This window comes from Anabrus simplex, chromosome 1 (genome assembly GCF_040414725.1).
Source record: "Anabrus simplex isolate iqAnaSimp1 chromosome 1, ASM4041472v1, whole genome shotgun sequence".
Lineage (NCBI taxonomy): Eukaryota > Metazoa > Arthropoda > Insecta > Orthoptera > Tettigoniidae > Anabrus > Anabrus simplex.
In genome coordinates this window covers 548,099,480-548,120,422 of record NC_090265.1, presented here as the reverse complement: position 1 = coordinate 548,120,422, position 20,943 = coordinate 548,099,480, and the positions used below count along the sequence as shown (strand labels likewise).

The 20,943-nt window shown below is 43.6% G+C and overlaps 1 protein-coding gene across 1 annotated transcript in view; it reads right to left on the bottom strand.

The window, feature by feature from the left end:
• LOC136857122 (uncharacterized) overlaps positions 1-18,105 on the bottom strand; it is a 220,631-nt gene extending 202,526 nt beyond the window's left edge. The window contains exon 1 of the mRNA XM_067135527.2: positions 17,849-18,105. Coding sequence (XP_066991628.2) covers positions 17,849-18,105 — 257 coding nt within the window. The remainder of the gene's footprint in view (positions 1-17,848) is intronic.
• Between the last annotated feature and the right edge of the window lie 2,838 nt (positions 18,106-20,943).

The following is a 20,943-nucleotide window of genomic DNA, read 5'->3' as shown; positions in this document are numbered from 1 at the left end:
CGACTCCGTGGATAAATGGTTAGCGTGCTGGTCTTCGGTCACAGGGGTCCAAGGTTCGATACCAGGCAGGGTAATTGTAATCATAATTGGTTAATTCTGCAGACACGGGGGCTGGATGTATGTGTCATCTTCATCACCATTTCATCCTCATCACGACGCGCGGGTCGCCTATGGGTGACAAATCCAAAGACCTGCATCTGGCGAGCCGAACTTGTCCTAGGACACTTCCGGCACTAAAAGTCATACGCCATTTCATTTCATTTCATTTTTGACTCTCAACTCTTTACAGAAATATTATGAACAAACGTTTTAAGATAGGACATGCATTTCTTTACAGTTGTACGGCAAAGATAATACTACATAGAATACAATAACAACTGCCTTATTAATTTAATTTTATGACCATGTTCTGGAAAATGTATTAAACTGACCTACATCTCCTTATTAAAAGTGTATTTTGATAATCACTACGGTTTCCTCTTCAAGGAAAGATATGGACTGCATTAACAAGACATTGGGTGTCTTCTCCTAATCGCACGAAAGTAAATTTATTGTACTTTTACAGTTTTCTAAACTTGGGCCTTAACTTATGCAACACTACATTCACAGCAGCCAGCAGGGGACTGCAGTCTCTGCTTCTGAGAGAAACCAAATATTTTCAAGACCATCAGACCTACAGAGAGAGGAATTTCTCTCAGTCGCATTTTTATGTCTTTACTCGTATATCATTCTCGGGGGCCATAAATTGGACAACAAAGATGTATTTCATTGCGTAAACTGAAAGTATTGATGTATTCAGATTCTTTCATTTTGGAATAAAAATGAAATTAACATTTTAATTATTATTACAATAGTATTGTGAAAATCCCACATGATTTATACATAAATCCTCTATTACGTGAAAATGAAACCTTATTCAATTTTGTTTCTCTAGAGGTAATCGGAATATGAGCCTCGGAACAGTAACTGCTGTGACAGTTAAAGAAAGGGGTTATATTTATTTTTGATGCTTTTCTATATCTGTTTTAAACTTTTTTTACTTTTAAATTTTTGTCTGATTTGATGTAGAATGTCCCATCGGCTAATTTTTATGTGAATAAGGTAAAATTCAAATTAAATAACTCATATAAATTCGGAAGGAAATGTTTTTTAACACTGCAGTAGTCGCGCGTTCTACTATTGTAGAACAGGTCAATATCTTTTCCAGCCCTCAGCGGCTGGCAACACCTGTGGCCCTGAGGGTCAATGTACCTTCCCCTCACACCCTTTCACGTAGCCCAGTGCAATTTCGTGCGTCTAGCTGTCACGTACTCAGTTTGAGCTGAACAGCAATGTAGTGTTCTACTATTGTAGATCGCGCGACCACTCGCGTACCATTTGCGTTTCGTAATTCTCACGTGTATTTTTGTCTCTCCATGTCATTTTTGACAATTGAGTGATTATGTACAATTGAAAATGTCGGAACGTGACAGGGAGCAAGTGAGAATGTGGTTGGAGGAGGCAGAAAGTGATAATGAAAATGTGCTCGGTGTTGAGGATGAAGACGAACTAGAGGAGGATTTTGTAGAAGAAATTGCAGCACACAGTGATACTGAGGACACACCAGGACCAATAGTAAAAGAAGAAGAGGATGAAGAACCCGTGCCGATACAGCCTGCCGCTGGAGCAACACATACAGATGCAACATCTATGTTTAAATCATGGAGTGGACATTTCAGATAAAATGAGTAGGCATTTTGACGTGTCCAGGAATTTCCGCAGGTGGTTGCTAACAATCTTCTTTCATGTCATGAATGTTGTGGGTGTGAACGCTATCAACATATACAAAGCCAACAAGAATGATGCAGATATCAGTCGTAGGCAATTTCTGAAGGATTTGGCATTTGAACTGATGGAACCAGCAATAAGACGCCGCGTCGCCATGGAAACCTTGCCAAATGAGATACGACGAACAGGAAAACTTTTGCTTCGTATCCCTGAAGAAGCTCCAGCGCCAAGAGTGCAAGCTGGTACAGTGGGAAAATGTTTCCTCTGCGGCAGGCGTCGCAATAAATCAACAAGGAAGACTTGTGTAACATGCCAGAGATGGGTATGCGCGGACCACCAGAAAGTCGTGTCTGATTACTGCTACGAATAGACACTTTCTGTAGCAAATCATTGTTCCTCAAAGTGACATTACAAAGAAAGGTTATTTTTTTAAAAAATTTGTATATCTGTGGTCACTTTTCAGTTGTATTAAGTAAAAATATTGCTGACATGACGCTTTCAAAAACACTTATCGTGTAATTTTGTTTAATTATATTTGTTTATAGAGAAAATAAAAGGTTTTAATATATACGGTAACATGGGTTTTATGTCGTATATTTTATACAGCAAAGTCCAAAATAATTCACAAAATTCTTTTAACAAGTGTAAAAAAAATTAAGCTCTCTTCTACAAAAGTAGAACGCGCGACCACTGCAGTGTTAAAGACTCCTTTGTTTTAACAACAATAGCCATCGCAAGGAATGCTTGTAATTGTTATGTTTGTTTCTGTTGTTCAGTTCACACTGTGTTAAATCCCATAAGTTCATCAAAGAAATGTGGAGAATGGAACTTTACGATACTGTAGTTATGTCACTCAAATTCTATTAAAATAAAAATATATTATCAGAAATCATTTCCAATTCATGTAATACAGTTTAAAAAAAAGCTACACTGCGTCATGTGAGCGAGTCGATACAATGGATTCCTTTATGGATGGCGTCGTCGACTATTTGAATGGTGGGTCCTGAACTGAGCATGATGTTATTTAAAAATTAAAAATAAATTCAATATAACATGTTACACGAGCGGAAGTGTTTAACGAATTCGTTTCGAAACTCCGCAGTAAACATCTCAGCTCATACGTAAACACTCACGTTCGGCCATTGTAACATAAATAACTATTACATATCAATACTTTACGTCTTTTGTGCAAAATGTATGTGAAACATAGAAAATCCTTAACCTCCCCGTGATGGCCGTGTCGCTAAGGTGTCAAGTCTCTGTGGTTTGACACCGTGGTTAGCCGTTCGAGTCCCGTTGATCGAAAAATAATTACCGTCAGAGTATCGGTCAGAAAGATAGGATAAGTGATGGTATACAATTTCTAATTACTAGATTGCGTGCAAAAAGCACGGATTTTCCAAACAGAATATGGATTGGACACACACACGAGCGCACACGCGTAGAAAATCTTTCTACGTGCAGCCTCAATATCAAGCGTGATATCAAAAACTCCATTGCTATAGCTCTCATTATTTTCAAATATTTCCTTAAAAATGTGTTTCACTACAATGTCATAGAGCTGGATATGATACAGCCCAGAAGCTGGTTGCATCCTCAAATAGCACCACCAGAGGTTATGCGGTTATAGGAAAATTGCAAAAACTAGTAATGGCGCCAGGGGATAACGAGGAATATATTCTACCATCCCCACCCACATCGGGTACCAGCCCGATGACAAAACAATATTAATATCAATGATTCCATCAGATATATGTGTTAAAACACAAATAGGACTTAATTATACGAACAGTAGTCTTTCAGAAGACAGCTGCTGCTCATGTGGAAAGATAAGAGGAGCAGTAAAACGCTGAGTGGTGGTGGTGGTGATTATTTTAATAGGGAGTACAAACGGACAAGCATCCTCCTTAACACCAATCAGAGGAAAAAATGGGACAGATTCGGCACTTCGAAGAAATAAATTGTCGACAAAAGGAAATGGGGAGGGCGTGAAACTGAAAGACCCCCTAGGCTCACAAACCAAACACACTGTCAGGTTCGGAAGGGAACAAGAATTGACCAAGGGAGGTCGAACAGGGAAATGGAAAGTGAAAGGGCTGGCACAAGAGTAGAAGAAATGCCGCACCCAGCTAGAGGACCCGTGGTCGCCAACCCACGCTCCGAAGTAGAGAGCCTCTCGGAGCTTTAGTGGCTTCTTACGACAGACGGAATACTGAGGATGTATCCTAACACCCCCCGCTCAGTGGGGGTACAATGGTATGTGCCTGCCATAAGGATATATGAGTGGTGATGATCTGAGTCCTGCTATCATTAAAAGCTGTAGGATTAGATGCTTATACGTTCAAACACCACAATATTTATATTGTTGGGGTCTAGCACGCCAAGGTCTACATTCTGTGTAACTTGATTACCTCTCGTTTTGGGTTTTGGCCCAGGGTTTCAGAGCAGCGCCGTTCATAACGTGATATTTTAGCCAGTGAGTTTCGAATCTCAGTCGTCAAGGTTGAAAGTAATTAGATAATTTTAGGTAATTGTGAATAAGTAGCAATTTCGGCTGAATGCAGTCAGTGTCAGGTGAGATCAAGTTGCTTCTGAAAACTAAAAGTATTAGTATATCCACCCGGGCAGTTGGTAATAGCTTAAGAATTACCTTTTTTACTAGCTGCTTTACGTCGCACCGACACAGATAGGTCTTATGGCGACGATGATACAGGAAAGGGCTAGGAGTGGGAAGGAAGCAGCCGTGGCCTTAATTAAGGTACAGCCCCAGCATTTGCCTGGTGTGAAAATGGGGAAAGCACGGAAAACCATCTTCAGGGCTGCACACAGTGGGGTTCGAACCTACTATCTCCCGAATACCGGATACTGGGCGCAATTAAGCGACTGCAGCTATCGAGCTCGGTAGCTTAAGAATTGACCATAAGAAAACAGTACAAATGATCTTCAGAAACGGGGGGAAAATAGCAGCAAAGGATGGAATAACTCACAAAAATCAACCATCACAAATAGTGAACATATTTAAAGGCATTACTCTTCAAACAACAAACACGTCCTTCAGAGCCCATATAAAAGATAAATGAAATGAAATTAAATGGCGTATGGCGGGAGTGTCCGATGACAATTTCGGCTCGCCAGGTGCAGGTCTTTTAATTTGACTCCCGTGGGCGACCTGCGCGTCGTAATGAGGATGAAATGATGATGAAGACGACACTTACACCCAGCCCCCGTGCCAGCGAAATGAACCAATAATGGTTAAAATTCCCGACCTTGCCGGCAATCGAACCCGGGACCCCTGTGACCAAAGTCCAGCACCCTAACCATTTAGCCATGGAGCCGGATATAGGAGGTAAATCTACAGCAGCAATAAAGGGTATACACGATATAAATAACATACAACTATTGCTAGAAACCGCCATGAAGCTTTTCTGTGCCAAAATTGTACCCATCCTAACATATGGCATTGAAATCGTGTGGTCCAAACTATTATCGTATCCGCAAAGACGCACACACGGGATGCTGTCAATTGGGTACACTGTTTTATTTACAAATTATGTACACACTAATGCAAATGCAAATTCGTGTCCTCATCCCGAGGTGGTGCAGCTCTTTACAGGCACACCCCGAATGGAGGTGAGCTGCATGTACCATTTAAACCATATAGCAGCCCTCCTGCCATTCTTAAATTTCTAGCAGTACCGGGAATCGAACCCAGGCCCCCGAGGACGGCAGCTAATAACATTAACCGTTACGCTACGGAGGCGGACATACACACTAAAAAACTGCCATCTTGAACTGACATTAGACTGCTACATTAGCATGTCAACCGATTACCAACACAACAAAATCATATCATGAGTTCACACACTCGACAAATGACTTTCACTAACAAGTCTCGCTAACAACACTACTTCGTCTGCCAAGGATTCCCCTTTATTTACAATGCCTGGCCAGGCTTCTAGAAAAGTATGACCCAACATGTTTTTCTCGAATCTTCTCGAGTCTCCAATAACCTATGTGCAAATGGATAGAACATTCTATAAACCTTTAGTGACAAAGATCAGTTGTTCTGGACTATTCCCCTGTGTTGCATAACATTACATTGGATTTATACACCATACACTGACTGACAGAGCAAATGCAACACCAAGAAGGAGTGGTTCGAAAGGGATGAAAGTTGGGGAAAAAACAGAGACGGCACGGACGAATAATTGATGTTTATTTCAAACCGATATGCAGGTTACACAATGCGCACGGCATCGACTCAGTAGGATGTAGGACCACCGCGAGCGGCGATGCACGCAGAAACACGTCGAGGTACAGTCAATAAGAGTGCGGATGGTGTCCTGAGGGATGGTTCTCCATTCTCTGTCAACCATTTGCCACAATTGGTCGTCCGTACGAGGCTGGGGCAGAGTTTGCAAACGGCGTCCAATGAGATCCCACACGTGTTCGATTGGTGAGAGATCCGGAGAGTACGCTGGCCACGGAAGCATCTGTACACCTCGTAGAGCCTGTTGGGAGATGCGAGCAGTGTGTGGGCGGGCATTATCCTGCTGCAACAGAGCATTGGGCAGCCCCTGAAGGTACGGGAGTGCCACCGGCCGCAGCACATGCTGCACGTAGCGGTGGGCATTTAACGTGCCTTGAATACGCACTAGAGGTGACGTGGAATCATACGCAATAGCGCCCCAAACCATGATGCCGCGTTGTCTAGCGGTAGGGCGCTCCACAGTTACTGCCGGATTTGACCTTTCTCCACGCCGACGCCACACTCGTCTGCGGTGACTATCACTGACAGAACAGAAGCGTGACTCATCGGAGAACACGACGTTCCGCCATTCCCTCATCCAAGGTCGCTCTAGCCCGGCACCATGCCAGGCGTGCACGTCTATGCTGTGGAGTCAATGGTAGTCTTCTGAGCGGACGTCGGGAGTGCAGGCCTCCTTCAACCAATCGACGGGAAATTGTTCTGGTCGATATTGGAACAGCCAGGGTGTCTTGCACATGCTGAAGAATGGCGGTTGACGTGGCGTGCGGGGCTGCCACCGCTTGGCGGCGGATGCGCCGATCCTCGCGTGCTGACGTCACTCGGGCTGCGCCTGGACCCCTCGCACGTGCCACATGTCCCTGCGCCAACCATCTTCGCCACAGGCGCTGCACCGTGGACACATCCCTATGGGTATCGGCTGCGATTTGACGAAGCGACCAACCTGCCCTTCTCAGCCCGATCACCATACCCCTCGTAAAGTCGTCTGTCTGCTGGAAATGCCTCCGTTGACGGCGGCCTGGCATTCTTAGCTATACACGTGTCCTGTGGCACACGACAACACGTTCTACAATGACTGTCGCCTGAGAAATCACGGTACGAAGTGGGCCATTCGCCAACGCCGTGTCCCATTTATCGTTCGCTACGTGCGCAGCACAGCGGCGCATTTCACATCATGAGCATACCTCAGTGACGTCAGTCTACCCTGCAATGGGCATAAAGTTCTGACCACTCCTTCTTGGTGTTGCATTTGCTCTGTCAGTCAGTGTATTTACAGGTAGTATAATAATAAATTATATACTATTAATCACGTGTTCTTATATTAAATAAAGTCATATTAATATGCATACATCAGACGTCTCGTGACATAACCTCACATGTTTTGTTACACAAGACAGATCATACAACACACAAATAATAAATGATTCGACCACGATTTATACCATATAAAATCCGTACATAATTGCGTAAATAATAATTTTAATAACAATAGACGTCAGCAACTTCATAGCCACACCTAACAAGTAATAATAATAATAATAATAATAATAATAATAATAATAATAATAATCATAATCATAATAATAATAACACCTACTAACCGAGCTCGATATTTTCACTATTTACCCATGGGTTTAGAGAATTGTTTCCAAGTTATAATAGTCCATTACACTTCATCACTATCCCTCCATGTTCTAGCTACAGTGGAAAAAGTAAAATCCAAGTTCTTGAAAGCTGATCTCGGCCTACCAAAATATAGCCTATCAAGACTCTCCTATGAACTCACTGGAGAAACATTCTTCATAGAAGACTTAAGAATAAATCACAGCTTGCTATTTACCGTGAATGCCGAGAAAATACTCAAAGACAGACAACGAAAGAGAACCGAAATATGGAATGAATTTTACTCCACGGATGCCATGAATTGTGAACTGTGGTTAATGGTTTCATCATAAATAACATCAGGTACGCCGATGACACTGTGCTACTTGCAACCAATCTCCAGGATCTACAGGAACTACTTAATGCTGTCACTGAAGCCCGCAGCGCAATGGGCTTGAAGCTTAATGTAAAGAGGACCAAGTGGATGGTTATAAATAGGAAAGAAGATGGCATTCGAGGTAATCTCACAACAGCGAAGGAACAGATCGCGAGAGTGGCAACATTTAAATACCTGGGATGTCACATCAATGATGACTGGGACCTTACTCACGAGATCCGATGCAGAATTGAGCAGGCCAGAACTTCCCATTTCACTACGGACACGACTACTCCGGTGCTACGTTTTCAGTATTTTGTTATACGGCGTTGAGGCATGGACACTAACTGAGACCATGTGTAAGAGGTTGCAAGCATTTGAAATGTGGACGTACCGAAGGATGCTGAAGATACCTTGGAGAGCTAAAATGACCAATATAGACGTTTTGCACCGTATGAACAAAGAACCAGAAATTCTCATTACCATCAAGAGAACGAAGCTAGAATACTTTGGTCATATGATGCAGAACTCTAAATACCACCTTCTGCAAGTAATACTCCAAGGGAAAATTAATGGAAAACGTGGTCCGGGGAGAAGTAGGACATCATGGCTCGGCCACTTGAGCCAGTGGTTTGGGGTGACAAAACTTACTCTGTTCAGAACAGCTATGAACAAACAACAGATCATGCTACTGATCGCCAACGTTCTGCGAGGACATGGCACATGAAGAAGAAGAAGAAGATGCCATGATGACCAATGACCGGAAGCAAGCTAAATTCAACCTCCGACTCATCATGACAAGATTCGCAACCCATCGGTTCCATCACAAGATATGTGCAAATAAACGATCCCATGAACCAAGACAAGACCGTGTGTGCGAAGGATGCAAAGTTCATTGTGACAGATGTCACGCTATGTACTGCGAACTCAGAGCAGAATCTCTAACACAACTCTGTTCCTCTACGTACACTTTTCCACATTGTTTGCATTTCCTAAGTAATAATAATAATAATAATAATAATAATAATAATAATAATAATAATAATAATAATAATAATAATAATAATAATACACTGACTGACAGAGCAAATGCAACACCAAGAAGGAGTGGTCAGAACTTTATGCCAATTGCAGGGTAGACTGACGTCACTGAGGTATGCTCATGATGTGAAATGCGCCGCTGTGCTGCGCACGTAGCGAACGATAAATGGGACACGGCGTTGGCGAATGGCCCACTTCGTACCGTGATTTCTCAGCCGACAGTCATTGTAGAACGTGTTGTCGTGTGCCACAGGACACGTGTATAGCTAAGAATGCCAGGCCGCCGTCAACGGAGGCATTTCCAGCAGACAGACGACTTTACGAGGGGTATGGTGATCGGGCTGAGAAGGGCAGGTTGGTCGCTTCGTCAAATCGCAGCCGATACCCATAGGGATGTGTCCACGGTGCAGCGCCTGTGGCGAAGATGGTTGGCGCAGGGACATGTGGCACGTGCGAGGGGTCCAGGCGCAGCCCGAGTGACGTCAGCACGCGAGGATCGGCGCATCCGCCGCCAAGCGGTAGCAGCCCCGCACGCCACTTCAACCGCCATTCTTCAGCATGTGCAAGACACCCTGGCTGTTCCAATATCGACCAGAACAATTTCCCGTCGATTGGTTAAAGGAGGCCTGCACTCCCGGCGTCCGCTCAGAAGACTACCATTGACTCCACAGCATAGACGTGCACGCCTGGCATGGTGCCGGGCTAGAGCGACTTGGATGAGGGAATGGCGGAACGTCGTGTTCTCCGATGAGTCACGCTTCTGTTCTGTCAGTGATAGTCACCGCAGACGCGTGTGGCGTCGGCGTGGAGAAAGGTCAAATCCGGCAGTAACTGTGGAGCGCCCTACCGCTAGACAACGCGGCATCATGGTTTGGGGCGCTATTGCGTATGATTCCACGTCACCTCTAGTGCGTATTCAAGGCACGTTAAATGCCCACCGCTACGTGCAGCATGTGCTGCGGCCGGTGGCACTCCCGTACCTTCAGGGGCTGCCCAATGCTCTGTTTCAGCAGGAAAATGCCCGCCCACACACTGCTCGCATCTCCCAACAGGCTCTACGAGGTGTACAGATGCTTCCGTGGCCAGCGTACTCTCCGGATCTCTCACCAATCGAACACGTGTGGGATCTCATTGGACGCCGTTTGCAAACTCTGCCCCAGCCTCGTACGGACGACCAACTGTGGCAAATGGTTGACAGAGAATGGAGAACCATCCCTCAGGACACCATCCGCACTCTTATTGACTCTGTACCTCGACGTGTTTCTACGTGCATCGCCGCTCGCGGTGGTCCTACATCCTACTGAGTCGATGCCGTGCGCATTGTGTAACCTGCATATCGGTTTGAAATAAACATCAATTATTCGTCCGTGCCGTCTCTGTTTTTTCCCCAACTTTCATCCCTTTCGAACCACTCCTTCTTGGTGTTGCATTTGCTCTGTCAGTCAGTGTAATAATAATAATAATAATAATAATAATAATAATAATAATAATAATAATAATAATAATAATAATAATAATAATAATAATAATAATAATAATAATAGTAAAAGTATTAGTAGGTCTATCAGAGCTGCCTCGGCATCATAGTCTACCGAGATCTGACAAGCTTTAGTCAGGAAAAACTCTGTCAATAGTCCTGAAATTGTGGTGACCAAAATTGGAAACAAAGAGTTCGCACCCAGGTAAACCTGCTCGGTTTACTGCGCTCTCTAAAGCCATGCGAGATTGACAGAGCTTCACCTTCATAAGACTTCCTGTCGAATTGGATGATAATCAAAACGAATATTTGAAGTATTCACACCACAGGTCAGCGTTACATGTGATGGGAAGTTTAATTGTGGAATGATACTGGCCACGTCATCTTCGTCTCCAGAACCATTGGTGGCAACGACCTGAGCAACTGAAGACGAATTACTGGCATTGGTAGTAATAATTCCATGTGGCTATTGCTAGCCTTGTGCAGCCCTTGTAAGACAGGCCCTCCGACGAGAGTGGGTGGGGTATATAGGAAAATGCGTGTTAGTGTGGTGTGGTTGTGTTCTGTATAAGAGGTGAAAGAGTGTAGGCAGTTGCAAGTAAGCAGACCTGTATGACTTTTTTTTTTCTTTTTTTTCTTTTTTCTTTTTTTCAATTTCTGAAGCCATCTCTTTTCATTTCGACTCAGTTAATTTATGACTGTTAGGTTCTTCAGTCTTCCGAGACTAATTTTGAATAAATAAATTTATAAATTATCTGAAAAAAGCATATGGTAACAAAATAGGTATAGGGCCTACCTGAAAAAAGAACTTTATAAAATAGAATGACGTTTCGTTCTCGAAAGAACATCATCAGATTCTATCAAATCACACTCAGATATAATTATAAATCTATGAATAATAATAATAATAATAATAATAATAATAATAATAATAATAATAATAATAATAATAATAATGTTATTTGCCTTACCTCCCGCTAACTACTTTCACGGTTTACGGAGACGCCGAGGTGTCGATATTGAGTCCCGCAGTAGTTCTTTTACGAGCCAGTAAATCTACCGACACGAGGCTGACGTATTTGAGCACCTTCAAATACCACCGGACTGGGCCAGGATCGAACCTGCCAAGTTGGGGCCAGAAGGCTAGAAGGAAAATTGCGAGTTATTGCCGTCTAGGATAATGTTGTGTGTGAGTTTCAGGAATACTGGGACAAGCATAAACGCCCAATCCCCGAACCAAGAGAATTAACCGTTTACGATGACAGTCTCTCGGTCCGAGATACATAGCCATGGAGCCGGACGGTATCCAAGATAGCTGGAATTAACGCTTCATCTCCACTTGGGAGCATGGGTTGGCAGCATTGCTTTCTCTCCATCTGCTCTTGCTATCCGACCTCGCTTGGACGGATCTTGTTCTCTCCTGACACCGCTGGTATTAATTTTGTGAGTATAAGTTATCACGCCGTTTGAATAGGCTTTCTTTTCTTCCGTCGACACCTTCAATCTCTCCTAATTGACGTCAAGATGGTCATCTAGTTGTGTTTTCCTTTAAAACAACACAATTTGCATTACGTCGCACATACAGATAGGTCTTATGGTGACGTTGGAATAGGAAAGGACTAGGAGCGGGAAGCGATCGTTCTCTCAACTAAGGTACAGCCCCAGCATTTGCCTGGTGTGAAAATGGGAAACCACGGAAAACCACCTTCAGGGCTGCCGACAGTGGGGTTCTAACACACTATCTCCCGATTTGCAAGCTGACAACTACGTGACCCGAACCGCGCAGCAACTTGATCGGTCTTAAAAACAATAACCACGAACTTATGTTTGGTACAGTCGTTCATCATGTGAAATGTCCGACTCGTTGGCTGAACAGTCAGCGTACTGGCCTTCGGTTCAGAGGGTCTCTGGTTCGATTCCCGGCCGAGACGGGGATTTTAACCTTAATTGGTTAATTCCTACGGCTCGGGGGCTGGGTGTATGTGTTGTCTTCATCATCATTTCATCCTCATCACGACGCGCAGGTCGCCTACGTGAGTCAAATAGAAAGACCTGCAACTGGCGAGCAGAACCCGTCCTGGGATATCCCGGCACTAAAAGCCATACGACATTTCATTTCATTTATCATGTGAAATATTACTAATACATGTTTGTTTGCAGTGTACAGAACACTCTCCTTTGATTGGAATCATATGTACTATATTCTTCTTCACAGTACCTATGCAAGTACCTATCTCGGTGATTGAGTCCAGTCCACGATAGCACCGGGTTCCTGCCGTACTGCTATATTCAATATTCCGATACTCTGGGAATGGTTTTCCTCAGGTATATCAAAATTCGATCCAGACACACGGTAGGATAGAACCTTTCCCCACCCAGGTATCGCAATACTAGGTTTTAAAAAATATTATTGCACACATTGTTACAGAACCCACAATAACTCAGGTTACCGGACTCACTCTCTGTCAGCACGCGTGATAGCCGAGTAGTATCGTCACTGCCTTCTTACTAAGACGGCCGCGATTCGAATCCCTAACCGTTTACGTAGGATTCTGGAAACGGAAGTCATGTCCCTGAGGTTCGGACTTCACATACAAATTGTTGATCCCATGGCTCTGAACACGATAGCAACAGTCATGTAAAACTACATAATTGCTTCTCTCTTACTTTCCTCTCTTTCCCTTCGCGGTCGGATGTACAGTATACTTTTTTCTAAGGTTAATAGTACACCATGGAGTATACCATCTTTATATTTCGTCTATTTATTCCTATTTAAATAAATAATATTATTTGCTTTACGTCCCACTAACTACTTTTACACTTTTTGGAGACGCCGAGGTGCCGGAATTTAGTCCCGCAGGAGTCCTTTTTATGTGCCAGTAAATCTACCGACACGAGGCTGACCGGACTGAACCAGGATCGACCCTGCCAAGTTGGGGTCAGAAGGCGAGCGCCTCAACCGTCTGAGCCACTCAGCCAGGATGTTCCTATTTAAAATAGGATGTTAAGGTATACTAAATTAACTCATAACTTCTGCTATTATACTTATGTTGTATTATATTGTGCTGATAAAAGTTTACCATCTTGAATGTGAGAACAGATTATGCACATTAAATGGGACTTCATAGCCTTATGTATGCAATCTTTAAATAAATAAATAAATAAATAAATAAATAAATAAATAAATAAATAAATAAATAAATAAATAAATAAATAAATAAATAAATAAATAAATAATCATTCGTCTGGCTCCATGGCTAAATGGTTAGCGTGCTGGCCTTTGGTCGGAGGGGTCCCCGGTTCGATTCCCGGCAGGGTCGGGAATTTTAACCATCATTGGTTAATTTCGCTGGCACGGGGACTGGGTGTATGTGTCGTCTTCATCACCATTTCATCCTCATCATGACGCGCAGGTCGCCTAGGGGAGTCAAATCAAAAAAAGACCTGCACCTGGCGAGCCGAACATGTCCTAGGACACTCCCGGCACTGAAAGCCATACCCCATTTCAATCAATCATTCAATCAATCTCTTAATATGTCCCAAGCTTCTAAAATAAAACGATACACGGCGAGTAAAACGGAATGATCTAGAAAATGTTTATATGTACTTTACTCTAATAATAATAATAATAATGCTATTTGTTTTACGTCCCACTAACTACTCTTTTACGGTTTTCGGAGACGCCGAGGTGCCGGAATTTAGTCCCGCAGGAGTCCTTTTTATGTGCCAGTAAATCTACCGACACGAGGCTGACCGGACTGAACCAGGATCGAACCTGCCAAGTTGGGGTCAGAAGGCCAGCGCCTTAACCGTCTGAGCCACTCAGCCCGGCGTACTTTACTCTGGATAAACTGTAAATAATACGCCTGACGTTTAGAAAGAAAGGTTAGGAAAGGGAGACACAACAATTCACAGCACTAGACATGATTTAGCAGTCATTCCAGTAACCATGGCGACTTTAACATCGTATTCCACTCCATAATTTCAGTTGAAATAAATTCAGGTAATGAAAACGGTTTGTACAGAGTGAAGGGATTTTGAAGACAGAAAACCCGGACAACCAAAAGTGAGAATCGAGCTGAGTTTCATCTTTTCTTTATTCTTCCAATTGGCATTCGGTCCAAATGACCATGCAGCTAGCTCTGTGGATACATTAATGAGAAAGTGCGATTCTAACACTTCGCCCCATGGGGCCTATCATGGAAAGTTTCTCTACTGGACGGTAGGCCACGGTGAAGGGAGATGGTGGTGACTGAGGCTGAACGGTTCACAAGTTGAGGTTAGCCTTGATTTAAAACTGAACGATGTGCCTGTATATTTTGGTATCAGAACTTAAACGGCAGGGATCTCAGGTTGGTAAGGATACGTGCAATTTTATGAGCGCTGGGTACAAATTTTCTTAATGTCGTATTTTCTAGAAGCCAATATTAGGTGATTCAGATCTGCAACCTCACCGGGGTCTAATGGGCGGATGAGCGATTCAACAGCGATTCAGTAACAATCCAATTGAGTTGTACAATGCATAGTCGCTCAAAAACATAATTGGCGCATGTAACTCGCATTTAATATTTTACCGGACAATTATAATTATTTTCAAAATAGAATTCACCTCTCATGTAGATACAAACGCTCTGGATACCCACAACAAGCATAGGTTCAATAGTTTCTCATAAAAGTGCACCTTCAAGGTGTTTTTTTTCTTTTTGCTAGTGGCTTTACGTCGCACCGACACAAATAGGACTTATGGCGACGATGGGATAGGAAAGTCCTAGGAGTTGGAAGGAAGCGGCCGTGGCCTTAATTAAGGTACAGCCCCAGCATTTGCCTGGTGTCAAAATGAGAAACCACGGAAACCATCTTCAGGGCTGCCGACAGTGGGATTCGAACCCCCTATCTCCCGAATGCAAGCTCACAGCCGCGCGCCACTAACCGCACGGCCAACTCGCCCGGTCAAGGAACTTATACGATACAACGCGCTCATTTTTTGAACGACTATACATACCACATTAGGATCTATTTCGATTTTTGAATGAATAGAAAATCTTCCTTAAGTTTGGAATTAAAAGAACACTTTCCTTTCGGCATAATTAACGAAACGATTGCTCCAAGGAATTAAATATATCAAGGTGGACTATGTTTTATAGTATGCTATTAATGTCACATTCGTGCCAATTGACTCAACCAAGAGTTGTCTCTATGTCACACGTCGCACTAAAACATCGAAGATTTTTGGCGATGCAAAGATAGGAAAGGGCTAGAATTGGGAAGGTAGCGGCCGTGGCCGTAATTAAGATGCAGCCCCAGCAATTGCCTGGTGTGAAAACTTCTTGCTTTCATTTGTTTATTTCTGATTACCTACTCCAGAAATTAGAAAGTGGGAACTGTCCAGAGAACGGTGTTGTATTACTTCTGCGGAAATAGAAACATTATGTAAAGTATCTTCGCTTTTTCGTCCCGAGAAAGGTTTGCGGGACACGGGGGCACACCAACCACACACACACACAGAGGGACTGTTACGGCAAAAATCGGGATTTCTGGTCACGTTCAGTTTGTATTGTCTTAGTGTTTTTTTGTTTGTTTGTTTTTTTGTTTTTGCTATTTTGCTTTACGTCGCACCGACACAGATAGGTCTTATGGCGATGATAAGACAGAAGAGGCCTAGGAATGGGAAGGCAGCCCTGAAAAGTTTTTCCGTGGTTTCCCATTTTCACATCAGGCAAATGCTGGGGCTGTACCTTAATTAAGGCCACGACCGCTTCCTTCCCACTCCTAACCCTTTCCTGTCCCATCGTCGCCGTAAGACCTATCTGTGTCGGTGCGACGTAAAACAACTAGCAAAAAAAAAAAGGAATGGGAAGGAAGCGGCCATGGCCTTAATTTATTAAGGTACAGCCCCAGCAATTGCTGGTGTGAAAATGGGAAACCACGGAAAACCATCTTCAGGGCCGCCGACAGTGGGTTTCGAACCCACTATCTCCGAGATGCGAGCTCACAGCTGCGTGCTCCTAATCGCACGGCCAACTCGCCCGGTGTCTTAGAGTGTAGAAGGTAACTATAGTTGATTGATGAGTAACAATGTATCATTATAACCTAAGTGTCCGACTCGTTGGCTGAACGGTCAGCGTACTGGCCTTCGGTTCAGAGGGTCCCGGGTTCGATTCCCGGCCGGGTCGGGGATTTTAACCTTAATTGGTTAATTCTAATGGCACGGGGGCTGGATGTATGTGTTGTCTTCATCATCATCATCATCATCATCATCATCACGACGCGCAGGTCGCCTACGGGAGTCAAATAGAAAGACCTGCATCTGGCGAGCCGAACCCGTTCTGGGATATCCCGGTACTAAAAGCCATACGACATTTCATTTCATTATAACCTAAGTGATTTGCCTGACGAATTCGGATACAGATAATGTACATGTATGTTGATTCCTCAGGCCGAAGGCTGGTTGGAACGCCAACAGCTCCACTATCACCTGTCATAGACAGCCTAGGTGTCACTGAACAGGTGTAGTAGGGAAATGAGGACTGACGTAGTTTCCCGTAGCTTTCCTCCCTGCGCCAGAAGTTATTAGTGTGCCAAGCCTTCTGAAACGCACACGCCAACCCACCCCATGAGTGACTCTTTCATACCATGCATAACGAGGATTGGCTGCGTACTCATACCTCTACCACTTTCATATTGTCAAAGCCAAGGAGAAGACTAAGACAGACCAATGAAAGTAAAAACATTGTTCTAGCCTATAATAGAAGATATAATACACTGCAAAAACCAAATCCCACCAGAAATGGATAATGTAAAAAAAAAAAAGTAACTTAATTCCATAATTAAATATACACTACTTCTTAAATGGTAGGATAAACAACGAACGGAAATGAGTCGGGGGACAGGAAAACAAATAAATTACTGTGCTAAGGAAAGAATACAGTGTCATTAGAAGTGACAAATATATTGAAAAAGAAAATTATAGGTACGAATTATCTCTAATATGAATTGTTAACAAATTTCATTTTCAGTGAAAAGAAGACGAATATCGTTAGGCCTCCTGTTGGTTCACTGAATACATGACATGCGAGGGAAATGTTGGCATGTGTGACATATGCCGATGTGTATTCAAATATCATCAACGAATGTGGCTCCCATATAAACACTAAGGAGTTTAAGTATCTTTATAGAATCCAATTCTCGCCATAAGACCTATCTGTGTCGGTGCGACGTAAAACCACTAGCAAAAAAAGAATCCAATTGATAAATCGAAAAAAATGCTTGAAGCAATGCTTGTTGTGAGAGTTTTGGCCTTCTCCACGTGAGTACTCACCTGCCAGAAGCTTGCCCCCTGCTGTCAGGATTCGGACTAGGCCCCCTAGTAGCCAGGTGGGCGTCGCTGTAGGACTTGAATGTGACTAGTCGCATGCCTCTGGCTGCAGCCGCCTCCGATGCGATGGACGATACAGAAAAGAGAGACAGGTCCGTGGTGACAGATTCATGTGAGGGCGACCGTAACATCCGACAAGCCACAGTCGGGACAGGTTGGTGGCCCTTGGCCTCTCCTCCGTCAGTCGCAGACGACGTCATCACTGACACATGGCAGGCACAGCACTTCACAAAACTCGCGAGCACACACCCGCTTTCAGCGGTGGTTTAATCGATACTGAGGCGGAACACCTTGCAAGGCTCCGGCCGGCCTGACAAGCAGCGCTCCTCGCGAACTACGCTGAACTGCAGCCTAATTACCCAGGACAGTTAACTTTCTCTGTCAATAAAACATTACTCAATATCGCCGGTCAATTAACCCCATACACTTGGCATCATCTTTACCTTAGCCATGTTTTACTCGCACAAGTATTTAGTTCATTGGAACTGTGCGACTTTTTAAAACAAAAATTGTGTTGCACAACACCAACGTTTCAACTACAGGTTTTTGTTTTTCTCTACCCCTTAGTCCTGTTTCTTGATATGGGGATCGGGGATGAGATGAATTTATATGGCATGTTTCTAAGACCGGACGCCCTTCCTGACGCCAACCTTAGTTGAGGAACTGATGAAGATGAAATGAATTATGGTGAATGAAAATGTATAAGGTGTTGGAAGTAATAGGCTGTGGCCTACGGATAGGAACTGTTCAAGCATTTCCCAGGAAGGTAAACTACAGAAAACCATTCCCAGGACAGGCGACGGTAGGACTCGAACTCGCGCGTCTCCCGAATTGCAAAGCTTGGCTCCATAGCCGAAATACGTTAACGCGCGCGGTCACTCCGCTCAGTAACGTTTCAACTATAAGTATTTTATTAATTATTATTTCTGTTTTCAGGATGCTAAAGAGGCTCACGAGAAATTCTATGTATAAATGGTACCAACACTAGCATCACTATAAGAGTCCTTATTTTTAATAATAATGTTATTGGTTTTACAGCCCACTAACTACTTTTTCGGAATTTTATCCCGCTGAAGTTTATTTTACGTGCCCGTAAATTTACCGACACGGGGCTGACGTATTTGAGCACCTTCAAATATCACCGGACTGAGCCAGCTTCAGCTGAGAAAATCATCACCTTAACCGTCTGCGTCATTCAACCCGGCGTTCTTATATTTGTTCAATAATGTAATGTTTTCTTTTAAAAATTCTATTTGTTCGGGGCGTCGACCCATGTGGATCTTTTGCCCCTACTGGCACCAAATTGTATGAACCAGCGTGCAATTGGAATGGCGGTAGTGTTGAATGTTGTGTGCGAGGAAAGGAAGATTAAGGACGTCACAAACACCCAGTCCGCAGGCCAGGGATATTAATCATTACGATTAAAGTCCCCTGACACGGCCGAGAATCGAACCGGGGGCCGCCGGGTGACAGGCGGACGCGTTGCCCCCTACACCGCGGGGCTGGACATAATATAATGTTACTGGTGGTGAGTCGCTGTTATGAATGGTGTGAAAATATCACTCATAGGGTCGGGTGGTGCATGCATTTCAGTGGGCTTGGCAGACTGATATGTAATAGCAGCGGCTGGCTCGGCGAGGAAAGCAACGGGAAACTACCTCACTCCTCATTTCCCTAGTACGCCTCTTCAGTGACGCCTAGGCTATTTATGACAGCTGTTGGCGGAGCTGCAGAGGATCAAACCAGCCTTCGGGCTGAATACCCAACATACACAACACACTGGTGGTGCTGGTAGCGACGGCGGCAGTACAACTGAACGATCATCCCCTCGAAGCAGTAATCAGAAAGGAAAAGGTTCGACCGTTTGAAGAACGAAGTTACCGGCCACTGAAAAGGAAGGGTCATGAAGGATGTGAAAGAAATCCCTTGGTCTCGCAAACCTAATATCGTCCACTTTGGAAAAGAACAAGAGTTGACTAAGAGAAGTCCGACAGGAAAGATGTAAACGCTCTCGGACAAGTGGAAGCCATGCCAGGTTAAGCTAGGGACCCCATGGCCTTCAAGCTCAGGATGAGAGCCCCTGACGAAAATGAAGGCTATTGGACAAGACAAAAGAGTGGTTGAATGTGTGGCTAAATTTCTAGAAAACAGATCTCAGAGAATTCCTGTAGAGTAGGTGATGTGTTACGTGAGCCTGTAATGATTAAGACGGGGTCCCGCGGGACAGGATTACTGAACCTGATATCACTAAAGAACTGAAATCAGAGGTAAGGTTGTTTTCAGATAGTGTTATACTATTACGGGATTGTGAGCGACTGCAGGGAGACTTCGACCATGTTGTGAGATGGCCAACAGACGATGGTATGATGGTAAATGGGGTGAAAAGTCAAGTTGTAAGTTTCATCAAGAGAAAAAGTCATCTCAGTTTTAATTACTCTGCTGATGGGGTGATAGTACCTCATGGGGAACACTAGGTGTTAATATAAAGAATGATCTTCAATGAGGTAATCACATTAACGAAATTTGTAAAGAAAGCTTACATATCTCTCTTCACATTGTTATGAAGGTATTACGGGGTATAGTAAAGATGTAAAGGAGAAGGCGTATACGTTTCTTGTAAGACCCCAGTTGGGTATGATTCCAAGTGCACGGGACCCACACAAAGACTACTTGATACGAGAACTGGAAAATATTCAAAGGAAAGAAGCACGATTTGGTCTGTGTGATTTCCAACAAAAGAGTAGTGTTACGAGAATGTTGCAAAGTCTGGGCTGGGAAGACTTGGGAGTAAGGAGACAAGATGTTCCGAGCTTTTAGTGGAGTGATGGCATGAAATTAATATTAGTAGACGAATAAGCTTGAGCGGAGCTTTTAAAAGTAGGAACGATTGTAACATGAAGATAAGGTTGGAATTCTAGAGAACAAATTGGGACAAGTACTAATTTATAGGACGAGGAGCTAGGGATTGGAATAATTTATGAAGGGAAATGTTTAAAAAAAATAAAGTTCTTTGAAAACATAAGAAGGTAAGGTAAAGG